We start from the raw sequence: 15,832 nt of genomic DNA on the forward strand, positions 1-15,832 counted from the left end.
GTGAACAACAGTTGGTCTGACTTTAGAATTTGTGTCCTCAGAAGACAGGAAGTGAAGGCTGGCGCTAGACCAGCACGGTTTGGTGAGCTCATCTACCTCTCCTGTGGAGAGCTTCTGTGGTCGCTTGGCAAAAATTTAACTTTGGGCCAGGACAAGGAAGTAGGGCTACTCCAGGAAGCTAGGACAGGGAAGTAAGCTCAGAGAGGAATCTCATTTTTAGGCTGGAACAAAGAAGTAGGCTTCAGGCAAGAGAATGGTTTAGCCTAGGACTGGGAAGTAGGCTCGGACAAGCCTGTCATTTTAACAAGCCCTTAGAAACAGTGACTGTGGGGTTTTGTTTATGGCCTGGCTTGTTCCCTGTTTGTGTTCATCCTCTTGCTTGTTCCCTTAACCTAGAACCGACCTTACTATTACCTGCATGTAATTAGGATGCTATAAAAGCAGACTTGGAAGAATTAAACCCGCCTTTCAGCCTCAGAACTGGCTGAGGGTCATGCTGCAGATTTGTCTAACCGCCTCTTTTTTAAATCCTTGCTCCTCGCCTGAGAACCCCGTTGGTCACCCTCCACAGCCTCCTGACCTCAAGAACACCCTTTCCAAGTAGTTCCAGTGAGAAGCGCATTGTGACTGTCCCTTTCTTAGGCTATTGGGGTTGGGGTGTGACCTGCACACAGGGTACAAGCATGGGTTCTAGGCTGGGGTGAGCCACTGAGCAGACATGGCCTGATGCATGGGTGCAGGGCAGACAAGGGCTTGTGGGTATTCCTCCCCCCATGAAGTTCCTCCCTCCTTCTCTTCTCCATCTCTCACAGTGCGTGTCACAGGCCATTGCTAAATTCCCCTCTCCATCTCTCTTGATCTGGGAAGTGGTTACCCTGCCATTTTGACAGAGAGAAGGAAGTGGAGGTAGGATTTCCTGACCCTAGGTCACTTTGATGGCCATTCCTGGTTGTCAAGTTGACCACTTCTGAAATGAACCACAGTCCAGAAATGGAGGGCACACTTGTGGTCTAGATCTTGAGGCTGGAAGACACAGGCTTCTGATCTGGAGCTTGAGACATAGTGGCCATGAAAAGCTTAGGCCCAGGCAAGGTGGTAAACCTCTCAATCCTAGGGGACAGAGGCAAGCAGATCTCTGAGTTCAACCCGTTGTCGAAGAAAGCAGAGATGGGTGCTTCACTCTACTTGGCCTGGATCAGCTCCCTGCTGCTATTGTTGGGAGGTGTCCTGCTCTCTGTCAACTGCCCATCACACAGTGGCCTCCCCCGTTGCACTGTGGACCCTGATGCTTCAGGAGCCAACAGCAATACCTCAGGTAAGTATCTCTCTACCTTTTGAGTTGCCCATCTGATGACCTTAATCTGCAGATGTTTGATGGCCAGCACACTCAGTCCTGGAGTGAATGGGAGCCCTGGAAAACTTCCTCAAGAGGCCTCTCTCCAGGATCTAGAATCGTTGAACTGGAGGGAGAAAAGACAGGCCTACGGAGCTGCCCATCAGCTGTGAAGTGGACTTTGTAGATGCAGCTAGCTGAGTCGACGCCAGGCTGAGGCGGGCTTCTTGGTGATGAACCTGCTAGAGTCACCTATGAACCTCTAAGGGACCCCAATAAAGTCATTGTTTCCCCAAACTGGACTTGGATGGAGCTGTTTCTTTAGTCTGTGGTTGCTCTCTCAATTAGGGGTGACTGGGAATAGAGAAAAAGAGAAATAGCTGACCCCAGAATGCCAGGGCTTGCTGGGTGTTGGGGAGTGGGCAAGGAGAGACAGAGCCAGCCTGGTGTCATCCTTGCCCACTGTGACACCTTCCTAAGGGTCTTGTCACTAGGTCCAACTCTGAAATTACCGATAGTCCTGTGTCCTGGGACCTCTGCCACTGGCTTGCAGAAGATAATCGCTGGTATTGCTAACCACCTGCTCCTGGCTGGTAGTCACTGGCATAGCACATACATGAGCCCACAGGAGACTCCAGCCTACCTCCATAAATTGTGTATGTGTCTTATATGTATGTTCGATGGGGAGAGAGCATGTCTGGAGCCAGAGTGAATCTAGAACTCATGGAATCTTCTAGACTCGCTGGCCCTTCTGCAAGCTCCAGGGATCCTCCTGTCTGTGTTCCCTTGGTGCTAGGATCACAGGTATGTGCCTCCACACGTGCCCTTGTACATGGGTGCTGGGCTCTGAATTCAGGTCCCCATGCTTACGTGGTCACACATTTTAGCATTTTAGTCCCTCAGATGAAATGCTGACGTGGGAATACGAGAGACCTCGTGGGTGTTGGCCCAGAGCTTCCCACTCCTCCTAAGTCTGCAGGCAGAAGTCCCGGGCTGAGCAGCTCCTTCATCCCTTTCTTCAGAGGTTCTGAGCTACATGGTGGAAAAGAGGAGGAGGAGGAGGTGGAGGAGGAGGGCTGTATGTATGGAAGGGAAGGGGTGGGTGTTCCTCATGTGGCTTGGCAACCTGTGAACCCAGGTGTCTTTCTTATACTTCCAGTTTCTCTGACAAAAGCTACTTTAACAAAGGGTTCTAGGGGTGGTGGTGACCCATACCTTTAATCCCATCCCTAGGGAGGCAGAAACAGATGGTTCTCTGGGTTCAAGGTCAGCCTGGATTATTATAGTGAATTTAGGACTGTCAGGGCCACACAGAGAACTCTGTCGTAGAAGAAGAAGAGGAGGAGGAGGAAGAAGAAGAGGAAGAGGAGAGGAGAAGGAGGAGAAGAAGCTGAAGAAGGAGAAGAGGAGGATGAGGAGAAGGAGGAAGAAGAGGAAGAGGAGAGGAGAAGGAGGAGAAGAAGCTGAAGAAGAAGAAGAGGAGGAGGAGGAAGAAGAGGAAGAGGAGAAGGAGGAGAAGAAGCTGAAGAAGGAGAAGAGGAGGATGAGGAGAAGGAGGAGGAGGAAGAAGAGGAAGAGGAGAGGAGGAGGAGGAGAAGCTGAAGAAGAAAAAGTATCTTATATGTGGCCAGGGACTGAACTCCCCTCTGTCCTACCCTCTGCTAGAGCCACATGGACAATCAGTATCACTGGGTCCCTGTGTCAACTTCTGTGACCACATTTGCTAACTCAGACATTCCACAGATACTGGTGCTGGTGGAGTCTCTGACTAGGTTTGACTTCACAGGGAAAGTGTTCTCAGCATCCGTCTAAAGAGCACCATCAACTCTTAGAATCCTGCAGCTCAGAGCTGGTCTCCGCCCCCTCCCCCTCCCAGTTTCCTCGTCCTGACTCCAATGGACTCTGAGCCATGGCTTCCCTGGAATTGTAGTCAGTCTTCATTTCTCTGGCCACACTGGGCTGGCTGATTGCTTCTGTGAGCTGTGTGCTGCCCATGCGGTGAGAGATGGAACATTTGGAAGATGTCCATGTTTGGGAGAGCTGGCGGAAGATCTGAGAGGTTCAAGAGTGTGGCTGGATGCCTTCCTGAAAGTGCTGCCATAGGACTACATGGTTCTCATGGTCATCTGCTTCATTGTAACAGGGTTGAGTTTGCCTCTGTGAGTGACTGGGGACAAGTTCAGTGAGTGGAGGCTGAATGAGAGGATCAAGGTCAAGGTCACGATGAGGTGATTTAGCTGTGCTCGGGAGTTAGCCTGCAGCTGCTGGTGTCCATGTCCTGGATAACACACATCATCCATGGCTTCTCTGACCCGCTATTGGTCCAAAAACAGATATGGGGGCTGTGGTGGTTTGAATATGCTTGGCCCAGGAAGTGATACTATGAAGAGGAGTGGCCTTGGCAGAGTAGATGTGACCTTCTTAGAGGAAGTGTGTCACTGTGGGGGTGGGCTTTGAAGCTCCATCCTGTGGAATAGACATTCTGCTCCGGGCTTCCTTTGGATGAAGATGTAGAATTCTCAGCTCCTCTAGCGCCATGCCTGCCTGGATGCTGCCCTGCTTCCTGGACTGAACCTCTGAACCTGTGAGCCAGCCCCAACTGAATGCTGTTCTTTATAAGAATTGCCTTGGTCATGGTGTCTGTTCACAGCAGTAAAACCCTAACTAAGACAGAGACCTTACTCTCTACATGGGCTGGACCGGTTCAGTCCCCTTGCTGCTGGGAGGGGCCCTGCGCTGCTGCAAGTGCCCACCTTACAGTGGCTTTTCCAGTCTCACTGCTGACTGTGAGGACAGCTCTGTCCAAGACAGCAAGTCTTGAGGTGGCCTCTCTACCTTTTGAATTTGTTTAGCCTTTAGGCTGAGCTCACACTCTCTTATGAGCCTCTTCTGTAGTTGTTCCTTTAGGACAGAAACATTCTCTGGGAGACTTGGGAAACTTACCCTCCCCAGGTTCCAGATGTGGTACAGCAACTGCTGAGTTAGGGGAGAGGAGACTCTTCTAGGGACCTTTCAAGTTGGGAAGAAAAATCCCAGAATAGCGTTTTCCTGGGCTGCCATCATTCTATGATGGAATTGCCTGAGTCACTGGTGAGTCAATGATCGCCCCTCCCCCCAGTTCTTTGTTTCACCAAGTTGATCTCAGATAGAATCATCTCATTGCTCTCTAGTTGGAGTGATCAGGAATAGCCTAAAAGGAAGGCAGTAGATCCCTGGGATGCTAGCACCAGTATTGATGGCTATTGGGGGATGGGACAATTAGGTCAGCGCCAGGCTAGTACCATCCTGGCCCACTCAGACACCTTCCTAAGGCTTCCTTGGTTGTGACTGGTCTGGCACAAATGAATATATTATAAAGAGACACCTTAGCTAACAGGATATTAAAAAAAAAAAGAAGACCCCCAAGAGATTGGGATAGTCCCAGGAGTCTCATGTTGGGAGAAGAAAACTCTGGGCCAGCCAGAGTGGGGGAAGGGAGATTGTTCTCCTTCTTACAACCTTCTCGACACAGTGGTGGGCCAGTGATGGGTGGGGCTGCACTTTGATGGACACTGCTTGGATGTGCATATCCCTAATTATTATTAAATGTTAGTATCACTTTGGGACCCCAGGGTGTATCACCGGATCGCTCTGTCCATTCTCCAAATGTGGCTGCATTTACTAAATCCCCACTTTGAATTAACTTAGCTTTCCCAACTGGCTTATTGGGGATAGGATATGAACTTGGCTTCTTGGGGCACAGACTGGTAGCTGTTCAGCCTGTCGCCATGGCTGCTCACCTGCAGTACGCAAGCTGGGGCGCTGACCACTGCTCCTGACCACCTGCTCCTGGCCGTTAGAGTGTACCAGGTATACCATCCCTCAGGGCACTCCACCTCTGCTGAATTAACCGAGATGCAATGTTGGTGTGCACGTGCATGCGTGCGTGCACATAAGTGAGAGAAAATGGGTAGAGTTCGGAAGTCGATGGGTAAGACAACAAGTGTCTCCCTCAATCACTTCTTCCCCTGTTGTTTGAGACAGTCACTGAGTCTGGAGTCCTAACTGGTTGATCCTCAAGTTTCAGGAATCTTCCTTTCTAAACTGCCCCCACCCCCCGCCAATTGTGGGTACCATAGATATATGCCTCTGCCTCTACACTTGTCTTTTTACACCGTGCATCAAGCACCCCACCAACTGTGCAATGTGCCCCCCACCCCCACCCCAAGCAATACTGACCAGAGTCCTGATAGGCCTTTGCCTAGTCTTCTCTCCTTTTCCACATAACATTCCTGTGCTCCAATAAACCTCTTTTTCAAAGGCGCTGCCTGGGAGCTTGGCAGAGCTAGGCTGGTAGGCTCTCCATGTCCCTGAGTGGTGTGTGTATGTGTGTGCATGTGTGTGTGTGTGTGTGTGTGTGTGTGTGTGTGTGGTGTCTTTCTCCATCACTTCTTCACTTGTTCCTTTGAATCTGGGTCTTTCAATGAACGCTCACCAGTTGGAATAGCCAGCCTAGCCAGTGGGTCCTGGGGATCCTACAGTCTCCACCTCCCTGGGCTGGCATTATAGATTTTCATTATTGTATTTGAGGTGTGTGTGTGTGTGTGTGTGTATGTGTGTGTGTGTGTAATATATGGAGGCTGGGGATTTGAACTCATGTCTTCATGCTTGTATGCAGGCACCCTGTTAACAGAACCATCTGTCCAGCCCTTCAGCTTCTCTATTGAACAACGTAACAGTACTGATGGTCTTTAAGTCAGTGTTCTCCCCTCCTGTTGTCTCAGCCCCTTATTTATTTAATCCAACTCTTCTGTCCCATGCTGGCTAAGATGATGGGCTTCACTGGGCAGCTGCTCCTGCTGCTTCCCAAGCCTGAGGGGTCCTGAGGTTTACGTGGTGTAGAGAAAGGGATGGTTATATGTGTGGAGGGGGAGGGTCGGTTGCTCCTCACCCAACTCAGTGGCTTCTATAGGCTCAGGTAGGACATTGGGTGTCACTGAAGGGACCCACTCCCATCACTGCATACAAGGTTCTGTATGAGGATACACATGTCAGGAAGGCCAGGGTCTCATCTTGGCCTGCCACCGTCCATTCAGGACACACATACTGTGGACTGTGTTGAGAGGATGTGCAACTGAACCTAGCGTCTGGACAGGAGGCTCTGTGAAGGATGCTCCCTAGGGTTACATGGTGGCTCCATATTGTTTAAAAATACTTGAATTATCACTTTCCATTGTGTGTGTGTGTGTGTGTGTGTGTGTGTGTAGATATATGCAGCTCTATGTCTTAATTGGTGTGATAAAACACCATAGGGGTCCTAGAGTTTGAACTTAGGCTTGTAAGACTTGATCGTATCTTTAAATGCTCAGTCAATGTTTCTCAGTGTGGGTTGCAACCCCTTTGGTAAGTCCCTATCTCTAAAAACATCTATATTATGATTCATAATTACAGATATGAAGTAGTAACAGAAATAATTTTATGGTGAGGGGTCACCATGACATGAGAAACTGCATTAAAGGGTCACAGCATTTGGAAGAAGTTGAGTTTATTCAGAGTTTTTGCTTGTTTCTATTTTTTAACATACAGTCTTAGACTTTCTATTGCTGTGAACAGACACTATGAGCATGGCAACAGTTAGAAAGAACAACATTTAATTGGGATGGCTTACAGTTTTAGAGGTTCAGTCCATAATCATGACAGCATGCAGGCAGACATGGTGCTGGAGATGGAGCTGAGATCTTGATCCAAAGGCAGCCCGAGGGAGAGCTGTCTTTTACAGACAGCTAGTAGAAGGTTTCATTCCCCACTGGGCAGAGCTTGAGCATAGGAAACTTCAAAGCCTGCCCCCACAGTGACTCACTTCCTCTAACAAGGCCACGCCCCCTAGTAGTGCCACTCTCTCTGGGCCAAGCATTCAAACACACTAATGGGGCCCATATCTATTCAAACCATCACACATACATTCTAAGCATAAGGGTTAAGAGCAAAGAGAGGATCTCGGGAAGAAACTAAGTATGCACGCTTCCCCAAGAGTTTACCCAGGTTTCTTTGCGGCAGACACAGAGATACCTATGCCATTCTGGCGGCTCATGAGTTACATCTGTCTGCTCAGAAATGTCCCTCCTCTCTTTAGATAACTGAGACTATACAGTGGCTTTGGAGGGGCCTCCAGTTGGATAGCAGTCTGAGAAAGCCACTGTGAATGCGGGGTCAGGACGAAGCTTCTGTTGTAAACCGAATCTCTGCTAAGACTTCAAAAACTGCAGGTTTGCATATGGAAAAGGAGAAAGGCCTTAAAGTTGGAGTTAACTATATTGGAATTCTAGATGCTGAGCTGGTGGTGAGAGATTTCTTTCCCTTTCCACATCCCCATAATTCTCGCTTTAAAAATAAGTTCTCTATTCATTGATTTATCTAGTGTATAGTTTTAAAAAACCCTCGCTTGTGAGATTCCTTTGTTTAAAGTTTATTTTAACGTGTGTTGTGTGCAGGCCATAGGGATCAGCTCTTCCCTACTGAAGTGTGCCCTGGGGATTGAACTCAGTACATCAGGGTTGGCGGCAAGCTTCTTTGCCCACTGAGCCATCTCAACCAGCCCAAAGCATGGCAAAGGCTGGCCTAGAACTTGTGATCTTCCTGCTTCTGCCTCTTTAGCATAGCCTGCCAGCTCACTGCACCATGTCTGGCTTAAAATTCTTCTGTTGTGCAGCCAAGAAGCTGGATACCTGAGTAGAGATCCCTAAAAGATTACAGGAACTGTTCTGGTGGCTTCTGGCAACACCGTGGAGCCATGCCTCTGTACCTACTGTACTGGACACTCAGGTTTGTTCTTAGAACAGTACAAAGTCACCAGGCTTTGTGGTTCCAAGCTGCAGGTTCCTTTTAGACCCTGTCTTAGGTGTCTAGTGCTTTAACAAAACATCGTGACCAAACTTTAGAAGAAAAGGGTCTCTGTGGTGGTCTGAATACATATGGCCCCCATAGATTCATGTGTTTAAATGCTTGGCTCAGAGGGAGGAACACTATTAGGAGGCGTGGCCTTGTTGGAGGAAGTGTGTCACTTGGGGGCAGGCTTTAAGGTTTCATATGCTCAAGCCATGCCCAGTGTTGCACGAAGTCACTTCTGTTGCTTGCAGATCAAGATGTAGAGCTCTCAGCTCCTTCTCCAGCACCATGTCTGCTTGCATGCTACCATGCTTTCCACTGTGACGTTCCAAAAATGTAAGCCAGTCCCAATGAAATGTTTTTCTCCTATAGGAGTTGCTGTGGTCTTAAAAATATATATATATACACACATTGCATGTCCAGAACAATACATAGTATTTCATAGCCATTCGGGAAACATATGTTAATGCTGTCATGCTACAGATAGCTCCCTGGAGCTTTCTCTTTTCACGTAGCCTTTTCCAGACCTTTCCACATCAACCCGTATGGATTTTATTTATCCAGACAACCTTGAGTCATCTCTCAAAGGAGTTTCCTATTTATTTTATTTATCCATCTCTTTACTTATGGGAAGACCTGTCTGCAGTTTTACACTTATCTTTATTCATGAGTAGACGTCTCTGTAAAAGTCCCTTTTGCCAGTGGGGTTGTGAAGTAGGATCAGTTGTTTGAGTCTTTTTTTCCTCCCTCACCAGGAGATTCTAGGCAGGGGCTCTACCATTGAGCTACGCCCCCAGCCCCTCACTGGGGGATTCTAGGCAGGTGCTCTACCACTGAGCCACGCCCCCAGCCCTCAATGGGGGACTCTAGGCAGGGGCTCTACCAATGAACCAATCATGCAGCTCTTGGTCTATTTCTAGTTGTAGCTGCCCAGGTGTTTTATGGGCAGCTTTGCATGATCATTTCCTGTAGGATCTCTGAGGTCCTGCACCAGGCTCTGGGTTCTGCATGAATTTCTATTTGCCCCATAAAGTCACTGGTACATGATGTGCCCCTGACTTTGACTTCTGCTAAGGAAGGGAAGATAGCATCTCAGTGTGTCTTTGACTCACCTTCTTTGCACAAACCTCATGGTTCTTTTGATTCCTTTTGTTAACTTTTAAAAAAAGTTTCTCTCTCTCTCTCTCTCTCTCTCTCTCTCTCTCTCTCTCTCTCCCTCCCTCCCTCCCTCCCTTCTTTTCGTCTTTCTTCTTCCTTCCTGTGGTGTGGGTGTTCACATGACAAGGGTCTTGCCTGTGGAGATCAGAGGACAACTTGGGGCAATAGTTTTTATTTTTCCAACATGTGGGTTCTGGGGATGTAGCTAAAGTAATCAGGGTTGGTATTAAGTACTTTAACCTTGACCTCTGATTTTTTTTCCTTTTCTTTTCTTTTTCCGAGTTGGGAGTGGAATTCAGTCTCTTGCACATTAACCATGTACTTTACCACCTCCAAATCCCAGCAGTTGCTTCTCTCTTTATACTCAGTGTGGCTCTGGTCCAGGACCAAACTCAAGTCAATAGTCTTGACAGCAAATGCTTTACCTACTGGCCTGGTATTTGATTCCTTCTTTCCTTTCTTTTTGAGACATGGTCTCTATCTGTCTCTGTCTCTGCCACTGTCTCTGTCTCTCCTCCCTCTCAGTTTTTTTTTCAAGACAGGGGTTCTCTGTGTACCCTGGCTGTTCTGGAACTCTCTACATAGACCAGGCTGGCCTCGAACCCAGACATTCACCTTGCCTTTTGCCTCCCAAGCATTGGTATTAAAGGCATGTGCCACCATGCCCTGGCTCCATTATTTTATTTCTAATCTGTTCTTTTATTATTTTCTGAAGTATACAAACATCATCAATATGCCACTAAGTGTGGAAACTTGTTTTTTTTTTTCTCGCTAAAAATGGCTCTTTCCAAGTCGCATAAATTAAAAAAAAAATCAAGTTAAAAAACTTGAAATAGCAGGGTGCGGGGCGGAAGACTCAGAAGTTAGCCTCAGATACACAGAGAAATGGAGGCCTGGCGGGGTGCGTGGCTTGCAAAGTCCTGTCCTTAATCCCCAGTTCTGCGCAGATAATGAGTCAAATAAAGGGAAGACTCTGAGTCTCATTATCTCGGGTTGGTTCCTTCTTGAAACCCGGGCACTGTCAGGAAATGCACAAGGAGCTCTCTCAGGTGCCACAACCAGGTAGTTAGTTACCAGGAAATCAGCCTCGCAGGTGACAGGGCAAAAATCAGAAACTGTCTCATGCCTGCCAAGCGTCCCGCTCGCCCCTGCGGTGTCTTCTGCCCCCGCGCGACCCCATCCCGGTACTGCACCCGCTCGGAACCCTTTCTTGTTCTGGGGGTGAGATCGTGTTTCTCCAGGGAGAGAAGCGGAATGGCGCCCCCTGGCGTGGTGCAAGGCAGCACACACCGATTCCTTTATGCTCCCAGCTGCTCATTCCTGGTCCTCTGAATGGAGAAACTCCAAGACTGCACACTCGTTCTCCAGTCTGAAACTGATGGGGGACGGGGAAGGGACAGGGAGAGAGGCTTGGGGGTGAGGACAGAGGGGTCTTCGTTTAGGAAGCTAAAGTGGGGCTTCTCCTACGTCAAATCTGCTACCTTCAGGGCCCAACCTGGAAGGTAAGGCCATACAGATTCCATCTCCCCTCCTTCATTTCCTTCTTTCTCCACATCCCTGTCTCTCTACCTCTCCACTACCCAAGTCTGGCAGGTAAGCTAGGCTGATTCTGAAATGGGCTCTGAGATAGACAATTGATCCTAGGGACCAAGCATCTGGTCTGTGATGGCCATGTAGCCAGACTTGAGCTCAGAGGAGCAGGTAAGGGGATCTATGGAAAAGGGTAGTGTGTCATGTGGCAACTGGGTCCCCATGGTAACTGGACCCCCACCCTGTGGCATCTGTGAGGTCACCCTGCCTCTCCTGGCTGGTGGAATGGATGGAGGTCAGACATGGAGGCCGCTCCCCGGGTCAGATCCGGCCTTCTGAGAATTCTGCTGCAGGTTGGGAGGCTCTTTGCGCTGGTAAGCATGGTGCGGATAGGGAGCCCATAGAGACCCAGCCACTTCAGCCACCAAGGAATAAACAGCAACCTCTGAAAGCCTCATCTCCAAAGTATTGTGGCATGGCTGTCTATCAACCATCTCTCTTCCTTTTTCTCCCCTACCCCCCTTTTCTCTTCTCTCTTCCCCATATATGAGTCTCTCTCTCTCTCTCTCTCTCTCTCTCTCTCTCTCTCTCTGTCTGTGTGTGTGTGTGTGTGTGTGTCTGTGTGTGTGTCTGTGTGTGTGAGAGACAAGGTCCCATTATATAGCCCTGGTGTCCTGGTACTTGCTATGTAGATCGGGCTGGCCTTGAACTCATAAAGATCTGTCTGCTTCTGCCTTCCCTGTGCTGAGACATTACACCTGACCCTTCCTTTTTTTCCCTTAAAAATATTGTGTGTTGGGAGTTTGTTCTCTCCTTCCACCATTTGGGTCCTTTCCTTTCCTTTTCCTTCCCTTTCTCCTTCCCCTGCCTCCTCCTTTTCTTTCTCTCCCTTCTTCTTTTTGGTGTGCATGTGTGTGGGTGTGGGTATGATGTATGTACACGTGTGCAAATGCCTGTGTGTGTACATGGAGGCCAGAGGAGGACTCTCCCCCACTTATTTCTTTTCTTTTAGTTGAATTCAGCAAATTTTATCTCTTATTTCTTTGATCCTTGGAACTTGGAGCTGATACATTTATTTTAAAAAAAGATTTGTTTTATTAATATGAGTAGCTGTCTTCAGAAGAGGGCACCAGATCTCATTACAGACAGCTGTGAGCCACCTGTGGTTGCTGGGATTTGAACTCAGGACCTCTGGAAGAGCAGTCAGTGTTCTTAACCACTGAGCCATCGCTCCAGCCTGGAGCTGATACACTTGTTTGCTGATTTTATTTTGTCCAGCAGCTTTTCAAGTCCCAGAGATGCTCCTTCAACAATGCCTTCAGTGCTGGGGTTGCATTGTGCACTGGGCCATGTGTACACTGGACTATGCCTGCTCTGGCCTGCTCTGGCATATTATGTGGGCACTGAGACCAGAGTTCTGTTCTAATCCTTATGCTTCAGCCACAAGCACTCTCTCAGCTGCTGAGTCATTTCTCCAGTTCTCTCTCTTCCTCCTCCTCCCCTGCTGTCTCACTATTTGGTCCAGCCTGGCCTCAAACTCACCGTTGTAGCCCAGGCTAGTTCTAAAACTCCCTGTATATCCCAGGCTGGACCTGAACTCCTGACCTTTGCTCAACAGCAGTCATGAGCCCCACTCCTGGCTTCCTATACTGGTCCTTCAGAACCCACAGTTCCTAGACCCCGATGGTCCTATGGATATAAGGTATTAGAGGTTTGGTGTATGTTGATCATCTGTGTCACCTATGGGCTGGAGGCTTCGGGCTGTACCAGAGAGGTCGGCTCTTCGTTTTTGTAATTGTAATTCTCAATTACAACCTTATTCCCCCCCCCCACTTCCTGATGAATAGAAGACACCCTTGAGCAACCTGCCACTCAGATGAAAGACCTGGAAATCCTCTGTCTCTCCTCCTATGCTTCTCACAGTAGGTCTCTTGTTAGATCTGCCATCTTTCTTCCATAGCTCTACATCTCTCTGTCCCTAATGATATCTTTATGCTCAGCTCCCTTCATGATGACAAGGGTAACCAGGGTTCCAGGTAAGCCCAGGTGTTGGTGGGAAGTCAGAGTTAACCGAAGGGGTGGTAATTTCTACTATTTAAAATTTTTTTATCAATTGTTATTATTGTGTGTGATGCATATGATAGGTGCTTGCTTGTTATAGCACTTATGTGGAAGTCAGAACGATTTGGGGGAAGTTGGGTCTCTTCTCTCCCCTTTCCATGGGTTCTGGGATCATACTGAGGTCACCAGGCTTGTGGGGCAAGAGCTTGAACCACTGAGCACCCTCTGCTCATTTGTTTGGTTTCATGTAGATTAGGTTAGTTCTGAACTTCCTATATAGCCAGAGGACCTTGAACACCAGGTCCTTCTGCTCCTACGTCCAAACTGCTGAGGTTACAGGAATGCACCACCTCTCTTGGTTATGTGCAGGGCTTGGGCTTGAACCCAGAGTTTCACGAATGCTAGGCAAGCACGCCACAGCTGAGCTCCACCCCCATGCTTAAAGATCACTCATAAGGGGCTGGAGGGATGGCTCAGCGGTTAAGAGCACTGGCTGTTCTTCCAGAGGTCCTGAGTTCAATTCCCACAACCACAAGGTGGCTCACCACCATCTGTAATGGGTTCTGATCTGTGATAGTGTGTTCGAATACATTTTTTAAAAAAACAAAGTCACTCTTAACAAAAAATCTTGGGAGATAGAGGCAGGCAGATCTCTGAGTTCAAGGCCAGCCTGGTCTAGAAAGAGTTTCAGGACAGCCAGAGCTACACAGGGGTGGGGGAGGTAAGGGGGGGATAAGATTATAGTCAGTCATGGTGGCACATATCTTTAATCTTAGTACTCAGGAGGTAAAGGCAGCCTTGTCTACAGTGATCTCCAGGATAGTCAGGATTGTCTTGAGAGGCCAGGTCTCAAAAGCAACCAAAGTCAAATGAATGAATGAGTGAATGAATGAATGAATGAGGCTATTCTTGTGCATCACAAGTAAACTGGGGCTTAGCTCACATTGACTGGGCAACCCCTATCTCTCAAAGCACTGGTTGGGTTTCACCCCAGGTTCATGGCAGTGGTGACACTGTGTCCCCGTCTTCCTGCAGCTGATCCAGAACCGCGCTCACTTGTACAGCTCTCTGCTCCTGAAGATGGCCGTTTTTCAGCACTGGGTGTCGGGGCTGGCCCAGGAAGCGTGGGGCTCCGGCAGTGACCAGGCCTGCCTGCTTCCAGAAGTCATCCTAACCTGCGTTCTGGGCTTGGCCCTTCGAGCTGGACTGGCATTGCTGAGGGTTCCCATGTGGCTGCTGCTCTGTGGACCCAGGCTGGCATATAGAGTCGGGCTGTGCTGCACCCACACTGTGAGGCTGGTCTTGGGGCACCTCTGTGCCTGTGAACCTTTGGCTCCGTCTCCAGCCACCTTCAGGAACCTGTTTTTATCATGCCTGCATAATCTGATGCTGGTGGCCTTGCTGATGCTGCTGTTGACCTGGAAGCTGGTGCAGAGAGCCCATCACATTAGCCTGGGCTGGCTGCCCGGCCAGGTGGGTTGACAGGGATGCAGGCTGGGGATGCTGATGAGCCTGGGGACTCTGGGTGTGACCACAGCTGGTCAGCACTGGCTATGGGAAGGTCCTGGGGGCCACTTAACCATTCTCTCTCTTAAATTATTTTTATTTTTAAAGTGTGTGTGTGTGTGTGTGTGTGTGTGTGTGTGTGTGTGTCCTCTGAAGCCAGAGAGGGCATCAGATCCTCTGTTGCTGGAGCTACAGGCAGTTGTGAGCCTGCATCTGCATTACCTAATATGGATAACGGAGACCAAACTGGAGTCCTCTTCGAGAGCAGTACTTGCTCTTAGTCACAAACCCATCTCTACAGCCCTCTCCAACACTACTTTTAACTTTTTTTTTTTTTTTTTTTTTTTTTCAGATAAGGTTTCTCTATGAAGCCTTGGCTGTCCCAGAACTCAATCTGTAGACCAGGCTGGCCTTGAACTCTTAATGTTTGCCTGGCTCTACCTCCTAAGTGCTGGGGGATCAAAGCAGTGCGCCCCACTGCCTGGCTCATAGAGTGTTAAAAAATGTGTATGAATGTTGTACACAAGGGGGTGTCAGAGAACAACAGGGTTTATTTCTTTTCTTCCACCATGTGGCGGCTGGGGCTCAAACTCAGCTTACTTGAGCCATCATCCTTCCAGTCCTTACCAATGCTCTTGCCTGCCTGGACCCTCCTGCAGAATTCTGTGTTACTGGAAGCCCTTGCCCTGCTGAGACGCCTCTATCTGTGGGTGGAGCACAGGACCGCACTCACTTCCTGGAACCTGGCCTATCTCATCACTTGGACTACCTGCCTTGCTTCCCACCTGCTTCAAGCTGCCTTTGAACACACAGCCCAACTGGCCCATGCCCAGGAGGCCAAATCCCAGGAGACCTCGGGGCCCCTGCCTCAGTTCTTAATTCCAGAACCCTCCACCACTGAGTCTGGACCTCTCCCATCTCAGCCTGAAACCCCCGGAGAATAAGTGTTTTCCACACCTACCCTTCAGACTCACGATCTTTTTATTTGGAGGGTCTGGAAGGCCATTCTGTGTGCACGTGTGCATGTACTCATGTGTGCACGTGTGCATGTATGCATGTGTGCACGTGTGCATGTACGCATGTGTGCACGTGTGCATCTGTGTACCTGTGCTTATGAGCACACAGGATGAAATCCTAGGCTCTGGCACTTCTGGGAAGGAAATCACATTCCTCAAGTGCCTTTCAGGTGTCATGCATCAACCTCCTCAGACACTTTACACATCGTTTGGTTTGTCTCCTAGCAACACTAACATCTGGCTTGACTATCATTTTCCACATAAAGAAAATGAGGCCTCGGAGATTGGACATTTCCAAGGTCATGTAACGTGTCAGAATAGGCTCAGGTCTCCAGATGGCTTTGTTTCTATGCCCCTGGTTCTT

General features: G+C 48.9%; 1 protein-coding gene across 2 annotated transcripts; it reads left to right on the top strand.

Moving 5' to 3' along the window:
* Positions 1-11,187: 11,187 nt before the first annotated feature.
* Positions 11,188-15,396, top strand: TMEM270 (transmembrane protein 270; the record flags this gene model as incomplete). 2 transcript variants are annotated; one of them, XM_080940696.1, is made up of 3 exons in its annotated part: positions 11,188-11,259; positions 13,982-14,419; positions 15,112-15,396. In XM_080940696.1, 3 exons carry the CDS (start codon positions 11,188-11,190, stop codon positions 15,394-15,396), a joined length of 795 nt encoding a protein of 264 aa, XP_080796822.1. The 2 variants fall into 2 exon arrangements, with proteins under 2 accessions (XP_080796822.1, XP_080796823.1); XM_080940697.1 differs by having other exon boundaries at positions 15,029-15,145.
* Positions 15,397-15,832: the final 436 nt, after the last annotated feature.

The sequence above is a fragment of the Micromys minutus genome, assembly GCF_963924665.1.
Source record: "Micromys minutus genome assembly, chromosome: 29".
In the NCBI taxonomy this organism is placed as follows: domain Eukaryota; kingdom Metazoa; phylum Chordata; class Mammalia; order Rodentia; family Muridae; genus Micromys; species Micromys minutus.